Genomic DNA, 16,734 nt, shown 5'->3' on the forward strand with positions numbered 1-16,734 from the left:
GATCTCATTGTTGAGAATTATGCCTTCTCGATCGTAGATATAGAGACTGGCGATTTCTAAGCTCTATTAATGCCCTTGAACTAAAAATAATTGGCCAGTCACTATTTGATCAGTGATCTGCATGAGATGACCGCCACATAAAACGCCATAAATAGTCTACGGTCTGCCATTTAAAACCTTGTTCTTTTTCACCCCTTAACGTTCTTTCTTTATTATTTTTAATGAAGATAACAAAATCGCAAGTAAAGACGAACGGCTCAACACCCTGTAGTTCTGGTGCTGTTTTAACTACCAAAACTATTGTAAAACGCGTCAAAAACTGGATTCAACCTACTTTATCCTTCAAAAATTCTGTTCTCCCAAAAATTAAAACAGAACCGGAAGAACCCTCAATTGAAATAGCTTTACAAGGAGTGAATCCGGAAGAGACTGTTGCACAAAATGTCTCTACAAGAATAAACCCCAATATTGAAGACGTTGAAATGGCGACAGATGAACAAGAAACTTACTCTGTTCAAATAAAACAGGAAGATATTATAATGTCAAGTCAAGGTAAAATATAAGAAGCAGCCCCTAATAATTATTTATTATTAAAACGTACTTTCCATTTATAGAAGAATCTATAGCAAGCAGTCCAATTGATGTTTCTGAATTTTTACCCGATCCCGAAGATCCGAATTTTTACTGCAGAGTGTGTGATAAACAACATAGCGTAAAGCGCACATTTCGTGAGCATTGTATCAAACACCATAAAATGAATCTTCCGCCAAATCCCAAAGTCCTCCAGCTATCTCTCCTTGCCAAGTTTCCCAACATTTTACCTGACCCGGAGGACCCAGATTATAACTGTTGTGTGTGCCAAAAAAATTATTCTGACAAGTACAACTACCGCAGACATCTTCGAACTTGTCATAAAATGGATCTTAAACCTTTGAACCCGTTCAATGTCAAACACCCTCATATAACTCCGGACGAAAATGATCCAAATTGCTATTGCGCAGCTTGTGAAAAAACCTTTTGTGATAAATGGGGTTATAGGTCTCATCTTGAAGCAATACACAACTTGGCTCTCAAAGGCGGTCAGAGAACTAATAAGAGAGATGGAATATTACCTGATGAAGACGATCCTAATGGTTACTGCCGTCAATGCAACAAAACTCTTGAAAGCTTAAGGAGTTATCGAAACCATTTGAGAAAGATTCATGGCATGATTTTGAAACCAAGAGGAAGGGCTTTGCTCGTTATAAATGCACATGTAAAACCGGATGAAAATGATCCCAATAATTATTGTATTGTATGTAAGAGGCAATATCGCGAGAAAAGGGGATACCGAGCCCACTTGGCAACAATGCATAATATGGAACTTCAAAACCTAAAACCCCGAAAGGCTTTGGTGATTACAGAAGACTCAACTGTAAAACCTGATCCGGATGATCCAAACTTCTACTGCTGTCTTTGTGAGAAGAATTATGAATCTCGCCCCAAGTATCGTACTCACCTATCCAAGTGTCATAAAATGGTTCTTCAACCCCTTAATCCGTCGCAACAAAAAAACAATACTTTACCAAACAGAGACGATCCAAATTTCTACTGCATTGCTTGTGAAAAATATTACGCTAGCAGGGCCTTGTATAGAAAGCATGTTGGCAGGGTTCACAAAATACGTCAACACTCTCCAGCACAACAAGAGACACAGGCCCCGGGCCCTTCTTGTCGCAGAGACATCAGCCAAAATTCGCCTCAAGATGAACATGCCTGTCAAGGAAATAAACCAAGGGTTTTATACCATACTGTTAAAGTAGAGGATCTAACAAATGTCAAACCAGATGAAGATGACCCAAATTTTTATTGCTGCCTTTGTCAAAAAAATTCACCGGATAAGAGAACTTTCAACAGTCATTTAAAAGTCGTACATAATATGACAATTTACAACAATACGTATTTACCCCCACCCATGACAGAACCTCTACCAGATATACACCATCCAGACTTTTATTGCAGTTTATGCAAAAGAAACTTGTCTTCTCTCGACAATTTCCACCGTCACTTGCGAACAAATCACAAAATGAAATTTACAATCCCCAGAAAGACTCACGATGTCATTCCGCACCCAGAATTAAAGCCTGACGAATTTGATCCTAATTTGGAATGTATAGCTTGCGAAAAGAAATTTTCTTGTAGCACAGGGTTCCGCAGTCATCTTAGGAAAATTCATAAGATGACCTTATCTGCTCCTCGTAACCGCAGGCGTATTCGTCATCCTTACAAAATGCCAGATCCCCATGATCCCAATCATCATTGTAGCGCTTGCGAAAGGGATTATTCTACCAACGCTGGATACCGTTCTCATCTTCGAAAAGTACATAAAATGAAACTATGAAACTTTTTTTGTTTATATGGAGACGTTGTCTCGAGTTTATTAAAGAGGTAGTCACAATCTTGTTTTTGGGTTTTTTTTTTTTGTGTTATCTGTGAGCCGTAGCTTCTTTTTTTTTTTTTTTTTTTTTAATATACAAATGAGAACAACAATCGAAGCCCGAGCGGTCTTAGTTTGTTGCTAGACAAGGAAGAGGGGCATGTTGAATACCTTTTTTGATGAAGGATTCTTGGCGCATGCGAAGGAGATTACTTGTGAATAAAGAGATGGTGGCGGTGGCGGTGAATGGAACGTTGTTAAACACGAAGGCCCAGTGCGACGACCAGATAGCTTCAAGAGTAGCAGCAAAAGCCATTAGTGGGGAGGGTATTGCTGTTGTACTTAGATGATCAGGGATTTGCAGGGTGTGAAGGATATATTTGACTTGATCCAGTGAGAATGTGGTTGTGGAGGGACCAATATATGTATCCCACATGTGTTGCCATACTTGTAGTTTCGATGGGCATGTGAAGAGGAAGTGCGAGAGTGTTTCTTCAGGATGTGAACAGATGGGACACGCGGGCGTGGAGAAGTGCTCCGGCATAAATCTGTGGAGAATGGAATGATGCGGGATTTTCTTGTGGATTAGTCGATACCAGATATTTCGAACTGAGTGAGGTAGTGGTAAAAGCCAGAATTGAGACCAAGGAAAATGTTGTTCTGGCGAATATGGTGGCGGTAGAGCGTGTTGATGGGTGAGCTGAGGGGAGCAGGCTTGACGGAATTGTTTGGTGGTGAAGCGCTTCGAGGGAGAGTTGAGAAACTATGAAACAACAATTCCCTTCATTGATTTATTCAATTGTTTCTCACGGTTCTTGTACTTCTTGGCCAATTTCGAATTACAAAATAAAAATTCATCAATAAATAAACAAACAAATGTATAATGCTCAACTAAAGTTTTTTGTTGGTCTAAAGTCTCTAAATTCTTCCATCTGTGGTACACGTACAGGCCCATCTACTAAGGCTTGTTTGCTTTGCTCTTTAAATTGCTAAATATAATAAAACTGGAATCGCAAAACATAGATTTTGTGAGGCTCGTTACAAAAAGTTTATTTCAAACTATTCCCAGACGTTGTTTGTTTGTTTTCATGATTAGTGAAATTAATTATGTCACACCAACATAAGCATCGGTCTTCGTATCAATCTGGCATCGTAGACAGTTTTTGCTTTATACATAATACTACAATTATCAAATTGTATAAGGATGAAGGCATTATCGTTTAATACGATAGGAATAAATTAAAGATAAAACAGCGACAGAGAACTCTTGTTTTTTTTAAAGAAAAAACAATTATTTTATACATCGAAATATACATATTTTTAGGCTTTTTCTTAGCCTTCATTCGCCATAAAACATTTCACAAGCACTTTGTGCAACGGTACAAATGAAATATACTAACACCCTTTTACGTGAAGGAGTTTTTTGTATTGTTGCGAATGAAGAAATTTTATCAACCACTTTTTACAACCGAAGTATTACAGGAGATCTCAATACCATAGACTAATTTTCAAAGAAGTATTTAATTTTAAGAAGAGCAATGTGATGGAAAAGATAGAAAGCAAAGAAGGTTAACTTTTGATAATCCACATATCCATCTAAAGCGACCTGAAAAGAAAGTAGTACCCTGTACTACTTTAATCTACTGCCGAACACAAAAGACTAACTTCTTATTGCAGGACATGCAGACACAACTTCGTAAACATTGTGTTTTGATTGCAAACTTTCCCAAAACTATGCCTGATCCAAATAATCCAGACAATAATTGCCGTGCTTGTACAAATACATATTTTATCGACATGTCCGATCTGTCACATAATCAACGTCAATATATCAGTCTCTATCCTCTGATAGAACATTCACATAGATTATCAGACAAAGACAGTTCAGAATATAACTATACTGCTTGCGAAGGAAAGTTTGTAAGTTAGGATTTCTATCGTTCAACAGCGGCGTTATGCACAATATAATTATTGGAAGAGGCTACATATAAGCTTAAAATAAAATTAACTGATAAAGATGACCCAATTTTTATTTTTCTATATACCAAAGCTTTTCTTCAATAAAAAAACGTTTCATGGCCATTTAAAAGTTGCACACAATATGAATGACCATAATATCAGCTAGTCGCTTCCAGCGTAAAATAAACTTTCTGTTCCGCGAAAGTAAATAAATACTATCCCCTATCCCAAATACATCTAATCCTAACTATAACTATGCAGCTTGTGCAAAGAAGCTCTCTTGTAAAGTGGTTCCGAGGCCTTCATTGATAAATCCACGAGATGAAGTTACCTAACCCTGTATTACACAGAGGTGTAATCTATCCTTAAATGATATCAGATATGTCAAACACTCGCTATTATTGTAGTGTTTGTAAAAAAACTTAAAGGGATATAATAATTTGCCGCTGTCATTTTCCCCACATTACAAATTGGGTAAAGTAAAAATAGTTATGATAGTCAAGCACGAAAATACCCATATGTGGGATCGACATCATCCCGGCTATAATAAGATTTGACCAATAATAAACAGAATAAATGTCCAAGTCATTAATTAAAAAAGACCATTCGAAATGTGCCTGTTTCTCATTTTACAAGACATGCTTCCAATAAAGGGTTAAAAAAAAGTTAGTGAATAGCTACCATAAAACGAAAAATACAGATCATCAAAAATGCAAATTTATAGATACTTGTAACTTCTGGGGCTTTTGAACATAAATCTCTCATAACTTGCCTGATTGAGTCTAAGAAGCAGCTTTATATAGTAATTTTTCATTTTGTAACACCATTTTATCAAGTGGCATATCTTCGTAATTCTTTTGATGGTTCATTTTAAAACATGTAGTGCTATTTAGAGCCTTTTGTAACAAATTAAAAAATTTAATTATCAAAAAATATCGCAGTTAAAGCTTAAACATAAGCAGATGAATAATTAAGATTCTATTATAGATAGACCACACTGGTAACCAAAAGATTTCTTCTTCATAACGTGTACTCCTGAATCGGCACGGTGCTAGATTTCAATGTCCTACACGCAAAAATTCATGCATGCTGCATCTTCAAAAATTGTAGACATTATGCTTTAGACTGGCTTGTTAGAAAAGAGAATCGACATTACACTTTGTATTTAGTATCTGTCCATTTTTATTATGTTATAATACATTTTTTTGAGGTCTAATATTATTAGTAGTGATTTCTGTGATTTTTGTGCGGCAAAATGGGCTGTAATTAATTGTTTTTTAGTTAGCAAAATATATTATACACCTGAGAGAAAAAATGATAAATTACCATTGCTGCAAAATCTTAGCACATTTTCTCCCAAATCCATCATGATGACATGGAAATAGGATAACGTCTTTAGGTTCAGAAAAGCATAGGGTGCACAAGGGGCCGTCCCAATCATGTTCTTCTTCTTGCTCCTGTTTAGCATAATCCATAATTTGATTACTACTGTTACACATGGGTTGATGACGCGTGTTTGGTGGGTATAACCATGATCTCTCACCAAAATTGATAACGACATGCTGGTGACTTGTGAGGCTTATAATAGGAAATAATCCTAAAGTTTGCCTTTTCGAATTTACCCCGAATTGGATAGTTAATCCAAGATCCTGACCATTAATGAAAAACGTGCACAAGCCTTTGTCCATATCTAGTAAAGAACCCAAAACATCGCCTATCTTACATTGCCCTGAGTTTCTTTGACTGCGAGGATATATAGCTTCTGAGGCTGCCCAAACTGCGGATCGGTACGTATCAAACGCAAATCCATTCTTGGAAAAGACACATTAGTATTATTTTGTTATTCAAAAAGGGGCTTATACTTACAGGATCATCTCCCACACCGCATCCTTCTTCTTGTAAAAACAAACATTTTTTTGTGCCCCAGCCAATCTGCATTACGCCGTTTGTGAGTAGCAATACCTCGTAATACCACACTCCAGAGTCCACAGAAGCAGTGGCACGAGCAGATTCCAAATAAAATGTATCATTACGGATCTCCAGACAATTTTCACTCAATTTGCAATGGCTTGTACAGTCCCTCGGGTTTAAATAAACTTTTGGCAATAATATGGGTGATAAACAAGGCGTATTAAATACATGATTCAACGACCATTGAAAACAATGTTGAGACTGCATTAGTCCGGACCAATCAATCGGTTCTATTTTGCATGCCATTGTTGTTGTTGTCGGATCAACCACGTTCGTTTTTTTGGTTTTTTTAATTCTTAGTCTTTTGATCAGGCCATGGTAGAACCTTTTGCCACTGTATTTTCTTCTTAGGCCTGAGACGAGAGTTAAGTTCGGTGAGGATGCCACAGCGGGTGACTCCGATAGACGAGAATAGCACTCTTGCAAGTTTTGGTTCAGGGTTGTTACGATACATAATGGGTGATTTAAAATTCTCTTTTTAATACTACCTAATATAGTTAATGAGCAAGACTATCAAATCGTTCACTTTCTACAGCGTTCATCTACCTGTTAATGCAAAACTTTCTAGTGCTAATAAAGCAAATATTTTCACAGATCTGCTATTATCCATTAACGACCGAATCAAAAGTGTTGCAATTTCTTCTTGCCACATGGCTTCAGCCAGATTTCCAGCAAATTTTCTAGCCAGCATAGACCACATGATACTCTGGTTAATCTTTTGGCTATCACAATTTGCCACCCCATTGTTCAAAAGTGCAATTGATGTATTTCGAATGGTTTCCTTGGATGGTATTTCTGAAAAATCAATAATGTGCTTCACAAACGTCATTGATACAGGACAATCATACTGCAACTCTTGCACCATTGTCAAAATGAATGCAATATACCCTTCGTCTACATAATAATAATAAATGTCAATAAGACACGTTTTTTGTATGTTAATGTATATGTATTAATAAACCTCCATTTACCTTGGCTAGTAATTGTATACATATTCTGTAATGCTCTTCCCATACATTGAATTCTTGAGGTTGGGCTTGAATACATTTCATCCTCTAATTTATCGTCGATAGCTGCAGGATCTGGCGTATTTTGTGCGATTGATATTACTCTTCGCCAGGATAATTGAACGCCAGGGTAACTGACTGCATTACTATTATGCATTTTGTAAATCAAAGCAATAATAAAAAAATTATATATAAAGAAACAAACAAGAAGATTTTAAAAAATCAAAAGATAAAATAAATATTTGCTCATTAATTAGCGCGTGTAATATCAGGCCCAAAATTATCAAACGAGGTCAATAAAAAAGGGGAGTAATTTTTTTTCTTTTCTAGGGGTTAATGGAATAAAGAATGTGAATAAAATGAATTGACAACATTTTATCTATGCTATTATACAAAATGTGTAAGAAAACTGTTGTCTATTTATAATAGTAACCCCTCTTCACATTGTCTTTCGTTTGCGCTCCAATTATAAGAGCTAATTCAAGGGAAGAAAGGGGTGATAGATCATAAATGCTTTTGATCCACATGCCCAAAAAGCTCATTTTTCTTGGTTTTTTCTCACTTTAGTAGAGCAACAAGGTTTTTTTGTGAAATGTCATTCTTATCAGATAGTCAAAAATAAGACACTCGCTTTAATCTAGCGATACCATTGGTTAATAAATAAAGTTGAAATTTATGGGTGATCCAGGTCCAATAAGATGATGCAAAACGATCACATTAGCTTGAATCATTGGTTGGTACTAAACCCAGTTGTATTGATCCTGTTACCATCTGTTTCGCGGAAGCCCTTGGTTACTTTTTTTTTTTTTTTTTTAAAAAAAATGTTTTTCCCGCCCTCCCGCATTACTAATAAGAGAGCGATAAGATGTCATCCATCCGCTTGTTTTAATACAACGTTAACACACCTTAATGTGATGGCGTGTATCAAATCTTACAGAATCGGAAATCATTTTTTTGTAAGACCCTTTATTTTCTATAAGCCAGAAAATTGAAATTTCCACTTAGTATGACATGTTTGTAAAGTACCTATGCCTGTGCTCGATTGATTATTTAGACTTTTGCCATATGTCTAATATAGATATTTTGGCCCCTTATATGAATTCGCATTATGTTTTTAATTGCTTAGATACTTGGCATAAAACGTAAAGCCTGTTTCTCTCAAAGCTGGAGGACTAAGTCAGAGGATGGGGACTTTTTGACATTCTGCACTTATGATAGCGTGGGTTCTATTTATATCTCTGGATTACTTGCGTAATACGGCTTCATGAGTTTAAACCAATGAAGAGCGATGCACAACTATAACTATCAGGATTTTGTAATAACAAGCGTGTGCCTCCCTAACAAGGATTACACTTTTCCCATGTGTATAAAATTTTCGGAGACTTTCCGTAAACCCAATGAAGTAAAATAAATAATTTATCATTATCTTTTGTCATGAATCAAAAACAGCCTTCTATTGTCTAATGCAGTATAATTATTTTGAGTATATTAAGTACATCACAGAGATTGTGTGAATGACAATCTGTTATTTAACCTTCAGGATCGTATGACAAAAATAGAGGGAGACGTGCACATGCTCTACATACTGTAGGAAATATTCGGTCCACACATGTTAATCGAGCATTTCGGCATCGTTAAAGATAATACCAACAAACTTAGTTTCCAAGGTATCCGCACAGCACCGGATATATCTATCCATGTTGATTACGATTTCAACAATTGGTTATGTTCTGTTAGATCTCGTAAGCTCTTTGAGGGATTCTATCTGAGTTGGAAAAAAACTTGACCCGCATTTGTTATTTATAGACATTGTTTTTGTTACACAGGAAAGATTATAGACTTTATTCTTTTTACATTTATACAGAAGTGCAGGAATAACGGGGGATAATTATTTAGCAGAGAGAACATGGAGCATGACAGCGTCCACGGTTTGTAAGTAGTGGTTCTCACGTCTGACAGCCAGCAGGAGTGATGTTTCATTTGGACCGCTGACCGCAGATGGTGGGACGATAAAATCAAATACCTTTTGAGTAATGGGACCACCTGCCAATGAGTCGGATTTTTGGTAGAAGAATATATTTACAGTCTCATCAGGCTCCTCCGCCTTAAAGGTGACATTAACATGCTCTCCGACGTACCAGGTATCGTAATTGTGTGGGTAAGCAATATCTGTAGTAAAGGAACTAAAATTAGCACAAGATTTTAATATCAAATAATTTAAGGTACATACCGCCTTCGTTTTCAGCAACCGTTTGATTTGTTATCAATAGCTGTGAGATTTGGAAATCACTCATGTCCTTGAAAGGAATAGACAGTGCAGTAACCATAGCACAGAAAGAAGCAATAAGGAGTGTAACAATAAGAACGGTTTTCATGATTAATTTGAGATGTAATAGAATTATTTAAGCATTTCTTCGCCACATTTTTACGCTTCTTTTATACAAAAATCAAAGCTTCGGTAGAAAGAGTAAAACTGAGTCAATCAATGAAACATAACATATCAGTTTCTTTATTCATGCGTGAAGGTAGGGGTTTGCCATCGATTAGATGTTTTTTTCTTTTTTTTTACCCGAATAGCATTAGTCAGGTTTTCTAGAAAAAAATATTGGCATGAATCCAGGATGGGGTTAAAAAAGCTTAATAACAATGACATCAATAATGTAAGACAAAAGCAAAGTTTATTAATTTTAGATTAGAGCTCGTAACCAACAAAAACATAACCAGGTTCTTGACCATAAATTGAGGGGTCGACCATTTCGAAGCCAAGGTACATGAATGCACGAAGAATAGTACTGATAGAGTCCTTGTAATTACGTCTGTCAATAGATATAATGAGAGCACTGCAACCAGTTTTTTCTTCCGCGAGTTCAATCAAGTGAGTGATACTATTTAGTAAGTTAGTGATGTAAATATTTACTTTTTTTCTAATCATTTCCTTACCAAGATTGAAATTCACCGTCAGCCCAGTTTAATAAGACGGCATTAGCTCCCACAAAGGGAGAAGAAATAAAAACTGTGTCATTGTGTATAAATGCTTCACAAGAAAGATTCCTTAATGACTTGTCAACAGAGTGGGATGTAGAGATTGATAGAATCTCTTTCACTTGAACATCAAGTAAGCTTGTTTGACCAAACACTTGCACAATGAAATCATTTGTGCCTACAAAAAAAAAGTGAGTACAATAGTTTAACACAAACTCTTTATCCACATACCTTTATTGCGGCTATTCACTGTGACAATATCTACGGCTGCAGTTTCCTCTACAGGATATAAGTTGGAAGAGACTGCAGAAGTCATGGGTTGTAGAGGAATTGATATTTCCTTTTTGGCGGGGTTTGCGATAATCATGGACTTAATATACTGAAACTGCTACTATTATTACTATTATTGATACTACTCGAAGGTATTATATTCTTTTCTTTGGTGGCCTTGGAAAAGATGGTGCTTGAAGCGTAAAGAAGGATTACTGTGTGCTTGTCCAGTGCTGTTACTCTATTTCCTTGTAGGCGTTTCGCTATTAGAAAAAGAAAGGTTTTTAGTATTTCTTTCTTTTTCTTGTTAAAGGTAAACTTACTTTGTTAAAACGCCTTAAACAAACAGAAATATGAAAAGGGGGAGGGTCAAGGGTTTAAGAAGAGATTAAAAAATACGTAAAAAGTTTTTGTAACAAAAAAGCTTTTTATTATTGGTTATTCTTTATAAGTTTTCTTGTCGATTTCTTTCTTTAAAGGATATTGAAAATATAGGAATTTTCGATATGTTTAAATGAATAAAATAGAAGAGGGAGAAAAATAAGATAAAAAGGAAAAAATAAGAGAAAATTTTGGGCTCTGGTGACATGCTCTGGGGCAGTCACGCTAACGAATCAAATACCGATTTGAACCGGAGTGTTGAAACTTCGTGTTACAGTCTAAAAGCTTAAATCAATGACAAAAGCGAATGAAAGGTTCGTAACTCAAGCAGCTGTTGGTTTACAAGAAACGAAATGCACAAGCTTAAAAAAGCCAAAATAAATAGCTTTAAATTATGCCAGTTTTCTTAAATTATTTTAGATGCTTCTTAAAATGAAGCTTCTGTTAATCATGTAATTACATACATGCTACAACCAATGCAAGCACTGCAACCTTATAGGAAGATACCTAGTTCTTAATATACATTTTGTTGTACAAACAGTCAATTTGAAGATAATTTTTGACACTATTTAATTCTCTGATTATTGTATAAGCTTTATAGAAATTACCTTTGGTTGCTATTCCAATGTGTTTAATACTACTGTACCTGCTTAGTGAGTTTTTTTAATATTTTACAATGCCTAACAAAGATGATAATATCTATTAGACTCAGTGTCTTCGATCAATATAACTTATCAAGGTACGAGTACCTAAGTTCCGGATGATTATTAATTGTTTTATTAAACTTTTTTTATTTCAAATACGTATCTTAGTGATGTTATGATTCACTGAGCCTTTTCTAATGACTACAGCCAATATGCCAATAAGACTATCTTCATTAGATAACAACTGTCTATGTCAATTGATTATATGACATCACTTCATCGGAAATATGTGTATAAGAGAGTGGAGGTACTTGTTTAAAGGTATGTCTAAATATACAAACAGTTTACTCATCATGTGTCGGAAATAAATCTAGTTAGTAGTATAATTTTTTTTAGTCAAGTGGCAAAGCCAAGAATAACCTTCTCACAGTTGAATACAAATACTTACAGGTTGCAACTCGTATGAGGAATCATGTCTCTTGTTTTGTGGATGAATATGTTTTTTGCTTATTCTATATTATCCCTCGGTAGACACATACTGAGGGTTGCTGAAATAAAACATCACCAGAAGTGTGCTTACCGAATATTACATTTTGTTTCGGATTGATGAGTCGGCGCAACTAGGCTATCACAGATACAAACCACGAAGATATCCATACAAATTCTTAAAAACAAAGAGATATTTGCATATGGCGTACTACTTTTGCCATATTGGGCTTAAAAAAATAGTCGGTGTATTGTATACGAGCTAGTGTACTCCATAAATTTTATTTAATGGCTTGTGGTTTATTACTAACTAGGAAGAACAATTGTCAAATCGATATCTGGAATTTATGACACTGAATACCACAATTATAAAACTATCAATAGTAGTTATGGCCACTTCTTATGGCTCAGAAATAACGAGCGAGGTGTATGTTTTGAATGGATGTGGTATTCAACGTCAATCTATCCGATGACGGGCAGAAGAACTGTTTACACATACAACCAACGCAAATATGGTGGGTGCTTGATTGATAACCTAAAAGCAGCATATAAAGATGTTAAAAAGTAACGAGTATAAAGCTGCAAGCGATGTTTTTATTAAAGGGAACATGTTTGCGTCTTCAGAAATTACTATCGGATTGATTGTTGTGCGTTTCAAAGATTGTTACCCCAACAATTTTCCATCATGTCATACTTCAGCACTAACATAACAAAATGCTTTTTTATAGAGCACCATCCTTATTATGGCAGGATTGAAATTGTAAACGACCTTTGCACAGTGCCCTTTATTTTTTCGAGACGATGAGAATTATGCAGCATAATGCAATACTCGTAAATGTGATACTAATTTGAAATTTAATTGATCTCTCGGCAACTGTACTATAAAGTTGTAATACATGAGTGATTATTGTGATTTGTTAGCATTTATCTTTGTTGACAACGTTGATCCTGCTAATTCAATTTGCATGGTAATATGCAGCCCTTCAGTATCGTGTTCATAATAGTGAGTACGACACACCTATAATTGAGTTAAATCCAAATAAGGGTCAGGGAAGAACTGTTACCCGCAAACTGTGGCATAATTTCATAGCCAAATCAACAGAGAATGCACTCCTCTCTGTTTGTCGGGGGTTCAAGGCAAAAAGGCGCCACGCAGAATCTAATTTTATTTCAATTTAAGCCATACCTACATGTGTAAAGCTCACCATAGTTACTGTGAAACACCAAGATGAAATGATATGGATGTCTTTTATCCCTTTTGTAAAACTCGATTAGTTGTTGTACAAATCAACTAGATTTATATTGTAAAAACGAGTTGGATTACTTTGAAATAGAATTGATCTCTTTACTTTATCCTCCCCCTCCCCTTTCTTTTCCCTTTTTTTCTTTTTACATAAAACTAAAAAAAATGTCTTCCGAGTCACCCATTGTTCAGGTGCCAGAACCCGAAGAAAACTATAGCAGTGATGACCTTATCTACCAAGCGCAGCCTCAGCAAGACCAACATGATGAATTAGACGAGTTTGATAACCACGATGCCATTCCTCAAAAGTTAAAGTTGGATTTAAGAGGCACACGCATGGAACTCGATCGAGACACACTTGTGAATTTACCAGAAAGCTTACTCATTGCCATGTTTCCCAACGGTCTAGTTTTGGCTCGACCATCTGAAGAATACGATGAAGAAGACGAAGATTACGATGGTCTCTCACGCCATTCAGTAGGCGTAGATGAACAAGTCAATCTCGTTGATTTCGACCCCGACTGTTTGGAGTATGTCTTACAGTTTTACACTCATGCTGCAGTCATAAGGGATCAAAACCAGCAAGATGCAGAACTTCAAAGACTCTTAACTGCTTCAGCTGCTTCCTCACCAGTGTATTACACTCTCTTAACAAAACAGCCGATTATCGTGTTACGTGAGGAATTGGAGTACTTCTGTTTACCAACCGAAAAGAATAAAGACGCTAAACATTTGAAGTCTGCTTCTGGTAGCCATTTAAAGCAGCATGATCATATATTTGATGCTTTACAAAAAAATATCTCCAGAGAAAACAATATTGCTGAACAGCATTTGATCGATATGTTGTGTGATGCTGGTTTTAAAAGAGACGATCGTTGGGGGTATCGTGAGATCGAACCTTTGAAAACTACCATTGTTAGCATGGCTTTGGTCTTGTTGAAAACTATCGGTCCTGACAATCACATGGCCACTGCTCAAAAGCTCTTTTTATTCTGGAGAAAGCCTGCTGTAAGTTTGTCGTGGTTTAATACAATGTAGTATACTAATATATTATTCGCTGATTTCATATAGAGAAAGTGTTGGTGGGATGGTAATTCAGTAGAATTGGATGGTCAAACGATACGTCTCTGGGCAAGGAGAACATGGACGTTAGAATTAGCTCTCGTATAAATAATTCATATAAGAAAGACAAAAAAAAAAAAACTCCTTTCATTATTTCCCCCTCTTTTACTCCTCCTCTCCTGTTAATATGCCAACAGCACAAAACTTGTAATAGTATTTAATAAAGAAATCCTACGTATTTTATTTTATAATTGATTCAAGAAAAAGTTATATATTTCTTCTTCATCTTCATCTTCATCTGTTTCTTCTTCATAATACATCTTGGTTTTTCGATTCTCATCCTTAGTAACAGAGGGCAATGATGGCAGCTTCTGGCGAGTAATTGGGGGAGGAATAGGAGGTAATTCCGCGCAAAAATAATGGCTTTTGACGGATGTGGCATAGTCTTCGTCGGTAGAATTTGATCTTTTTCTAGTGGTTGTATCGTCTAATGATGTGTTTGTACAGCTGCTTCTACTTTGAATTAATCTGACATTTCTTGGTATAGATGGTGGCGGTGATAATGGTGGAGGTGACATAGGCGGTGTTTCACAAAAGGAAGGACTTTCAGAAGGAGTGTGATGAAAAGAGACAGGAGATATAGGTCGGCTATTTGTTAGGGGTGCCGATCTGGTGGTCGAAGAAGATCTAGTAGTAGAAGAGGATCGACTACTTGTAGTCTTCCGGTAAAAATCTTCACCAATTTTCCTTTTTACGTGCTCTTCTAGGTGGAGGAAGTAACCCTAATACCTCTGAAGGTGGCTGTAAAACAAGATCATCTGTACCGGAAGCTTCTGCCAAAGTAGGTCTACTTGCTGTACTGGGACTGACAATAGATAAACTTGCTTCTAACGTGCTTGCAAGCGTAGTATCAATGATACTTGGTCTTGAAGGTGAGGAAGCGCTCATCGACATACGAATGGTGTCTTCGGGGAACTTTATATAGTGTGAACTTTGATCAGACAAAGCGGACCTATCATCATCGACCAATAAACTATCTCTACTAGTAGTATGTTTGTCTGCAGTAGATCTTTTCAACGAGGTATCAATTGCATCAGACGACAAAGGAAGTGTGTGCTCTTGTTTCTCAAGATCATATTTTTCTTGTGTTTTATTATCAGATTCAGGCACCGAGCTTACTAAAATCGGAATTTTTGCACGTATATCATCGTTATCCTGGCCACCAAAATTGAAAGTCACCTCCAACTGATGATAGACGGTAATGAGTGTTGATTCAATACTTGGTGTTATCAAGGAGGCGGACAAATCATGTAAGAGCAAGATGGGCAGTAATTGGTGGTGCTGTTCCATGGTATTCAATGTGACAGGTTGAATACGCTTGTAAACTTTAGAGAGACCTCCAATATCGCCTGTTCGGATATGACTTGAGGCACTGCCAACGGTCGTAGAGTTTTTCTTGGCGGCTGTAATAACTATGTCAGCATCAAATCTTGCTATATTACGACATCTAAACATGAGGCATATAAGTACACCACTAATAACCGACATTTTTTTCTTTTACCTGTATATTTCAGTTTGAATTATTTGCGTATAAATGAATTTTGCGGGTTTGTTGCATTTGATAACAATTGGAAAATAGCCTTTTTCGCAACAGATAATGTTGGGGGTTTCTACCTCATATCTAAAGTTATTGGTTGTGTTTTCATACGAGCTTGTATGGATTGAGGCAGCTAATTCTTGTGACATGATCAGGTGACGCCGAATTACGATAGGATGAACGGCTACCAATGATTTTTTGTTGATACCTAAAGATATCTTTAATTCAACTTGATATTGAATTGCGCCCCTTTTGCCGGCAGAAAAGGTTCTAGGATAGATGTTTGGGATTTCTACCTCCCAAGGTATGATATGGTTTCCAATTGGTAAAAGGGTCGACTTTGAGATGAGTTTTGTTTTCAATTTAGGTAAGACGGGTAAAGAGAACGCACTTTGAGGGTGGGAATCTGATAATTTGACATAGTATTGTGCCTGTGTGTGTCCTGTGAATTTTACTGACATTGCCTTGACCTTCATTGCTTTGTCAAGTCGAAGTATGATGTTCCCCGATAAAATTTGGTTCGTTTCCGCAGTTGCAAATTCTTTTACTGGTCCAAAATAGTCCAAAAAACCCACCAGGGGTTCAATATCAATTGTTTGGATTCCCTCCTTCATGATTTTGCAGAAAAGCGAAAAGAAGAGAAAAAGAAGGAAAAAAGGGTATTCATTTTTTTTTTTTATATTAGAGTTTTCAAGTGGGACAAATAATCTGCTCTG

At 36.2% G+C, this 16,734-nt stretch overlaps 7 protein-coding genes across 7 annotated transcripts; 3 read left to right on the plus strand and 4 right to left on the minus strand.

The window, feature by feature from the left end:
- Positions 1-193: 193 nt before the first annotated feature.
- Positions 194-2,464, plus strand: EV154DRAFT_518494 (uncharacterized protein). The gene is made up of 2 exons (XM_051602628.1): positions 194-552; positions 615-2,464. The coding sequence occupies exons 1-2, from the start codon at positions 222-224 to the stop codon at positions 2,378-2,380; spliced, it is 2,097 nt and encodes a 698-aa protein (XP_051454572.1). The 5' UTR covers positions 194-221; the 3' UTR covers positions 2,381-2,464.
- A 1,632-nt stretch (positions 2,465-4,096) lies between these two features.
- On the plus strand, positions 4,097-5,249 carry EV154DRAFT_554054 (uncharacterized protein; the record flags this gene model as incomplete). Its single annotated transcript, XM_051605163.1, has 3 exons — positions 4,097-4,336; positions 4,804-4,854; positions 5,100-5,249. 3 exons carry the CDS (start codon positions 4,097-4,099, stop codon positions 5,247-5,249), a joined length of 441 nt encoding a protein of 146 aa, XP_051454573.1.
- A 46-nt stretch (positions 5,250-5,295) lies between these two features.
- On the minus strand, positions 5,296-7,909 carry EV154DRAFT_320301 (concanavalin A-like lectin/glucanase domain-containing protein). Its single transcript, XM_051594946.1, has 5 exons — positions 7,318-7,909; positions 6,893-7,240; positions 6,242-6,834; positions 5,702-6,186; positions 5,296-5,635 (listed from the first exon to the last, which is right to left on the minus strand). Exons 1-5 carry the CDS (start codon positions 7,508-7,510, stop codon positions 5,566-5,568), a joined length of 1,689 nt encoding a protein of 562 aa, XP_051454574.1. The 5' UTR covers positions 7,511-7,909; the 3' UTR covers positions 5,296-5,565.
- Positions 7,910-9,178: 1,269 nt separating this feature from the next.
- EV154DRAFT_320335 (uncharacterized protein) lies at positions 9,179-9,740 on the minus strand. Its single transcript, XM_051594947.1, has 2 exons — positions 9,584-9,740; positions 9,179-9,522 (listed from the first exon to the last, which is right to left on the minus strand). The coding sequence occupies exons 1-2, from the start codon at positions 9,726-9,728 to the stop codon at positions 9,242-9,244; spliced, it is 426 nt and encodes a 141-aa protein (XP_051454575.1). The 5' UTR covers positions 9,729-9,740; the 3' UTR covers positions 9,179-9,241.
- A 269-nt stretch (positions 9,741-10,009) lies between these two features.
- EV154DRAFT_448316 (uncharacterized protein) lies at positions 10,010-11,138 on the minus strand. The gene is made up of 3 exons (XM_051597152.1): positions 10,567-11,138; positions 10,294-10,513; positions 10,010-10,238 (listed from the first exon to the last, which is right to left on the minus strand). The coding sequence occupies exons 1-3, from the start codon at positions 10,700-10,702 to the stop codon at positions 10,046-10,048; spliced, it is 549 nt and encodes a 182-aa protein (XP_051454576.1). The 5' UTR covers positions 10,703-11,138; the 3' UTR covers positions 10,010-10,045.
- A 2,166-nt stretch (positions 11,139-13,304) lies between these two features.
- EV154DRAFT_448318 (uncharacterized protein) lies at positions 13,305-14,763 on the plus strand. Its single transcript, XM_051597153.1, has 2 exons — positions 13,305-14,367; positions 14,431-14,763. Exons 1-2 carry the CDS (start codon positions 13,525-13,527, stop codon positions 14,527-14,529), a joined length of 942 nt encoding a protein of 313 aa, XP_051454577.1. The 5' UTR covers positions 13,305-13,524; the 3' UTR covers positions 14,530-14,763.
- Positions 14,652-16,640, minus strand: EV154DRAFT_518505 (uncharacterized protein). The gene is made up of 3 exons (XM_051602629.1): positions 15,983-16,640; positions 15,177-15,928; positions 14,652-15,154 (listed from the first exon to the last, which is right to left on the minus strand). Exons 1-3 carry the CDS (start codon positions 16,630-16,632, stop codon positions 14,667-14,669), a joined length of 1,890 nt encoding a protein of 629 aa, XP_051454578.1. The 5' UTR covers positions 16,633-16,640; the 3' UTR covers positions 14,652-14,666.
- Positions 16,641-16,734: the final 94 nt, after the last annotated feature.

This window comes from Mucor mucedo (assembly GCF_025094135.1).
Source record: "Mucor mucedo strain NRRL 3635 chromosome Unknown EV154scaffold_90, whole genome shotgun sequence".
Classification (NCBI taxonomy): Eukaryota; Fungi; Mucoromycota; class Mucoromycetes; order Mucorales; family Mucoraceae; genus Mucor; species Mucor mucedo.

Coding starts and splice junctions, on each gene's coding strand:
- EV154DRAFT_448316 (XM_051597152.1), bottom strand. CDS start 10,702: ATGATTATCGCAAACCCCGCCAAAAAGGAAATATCAATTCCTCTACAA. Junction 10,514..10,566: donor AGTGAATAGCCGCAATAAAG/GTATGTGGATAA, acceptor TTTTTTTTGTAG/GCACAAATGATTTCATTGTG. Junction 10,239..10,293: donor GACGGTGAATTTCAATCTTG/GTAAGGAAATGA, acceptor CTTACTAAATAG/TATCACTCACTTGATTGAAC.
- EV154DRAFT_320335 (XM_051594947.1), bottom strand. CDS start 9,728: ATGAAAACCGTTCTTATTGTTACACTCCTTATTGCTTCTTTCTGTGCT. Junction 9,523..9,583: donor GGTTGCTGAAAACGAAGGCG/GTATGTACCTTA, acceptor CCTTTACTACAG/ATATTGCTTACCCACACAAT.
- EV154DRAFT_320301 (XM_051594946.1), bottom strand. CDS start 7,510: ATGCATAATAGTAATGCAGTCAGTTACCCTGGCGTTCAATTATCCTGG. Junction 6,835..6,892: donor AGAAAGTTTTGCATTAACAG/GTAGATGAACGC, acceptor TAACTATATTAG/GTAGTATTAAAAAGAGAATT. Junction 5,636..5,701: donor GCTAAGATTTTGCAGCAATG/GTAATTTATCAT, acceptor AATTAATTACAG/CCCATTTTGCCGCACAAAAA.
- EV154DRAFT_518505 (XM_051602629.1), bottom strand. CDS start 16,632: ATGAAGGAGGGAATCCAAACAATTGATATTGAACCCCTGGTGGGTTTT. Junction 15,929..15,982: donor ATTCAAACTGAAATATACAG/GTAAAAGAAAAA, acceptor CCTCATGTTTAG/ATGTCGTAATATAGCAAGAT.
- EV154DRAFT_518494 (XM_051602628.1), top strand. CDS start 222: ATGAAGATAACAAAATCGCAAGTAAAGACGAACGGCTCAACACCCTGT. Junction 553..614: donor TATTATAATGTCAAGTCAAG/GTAAAATATAAG, acceptor TTCCATTTATAG/AAGAATCTATAGCAAGCAGT.
- EV154DRAFT_448318 (XM_051597153.1), top strand. CDS start 13,525: ATGTCTTCCGAGTCACCCATTGTTCAGGTGCCAGAACCCGAAGAAAAC. Junction 14,368..14,430: donor TATTCTGGAGAAAGCCTGCT/GTAAGTTTGTCG, acceptor GATTTCATATAG/AGAAAGTGTTGGTGGGATGG.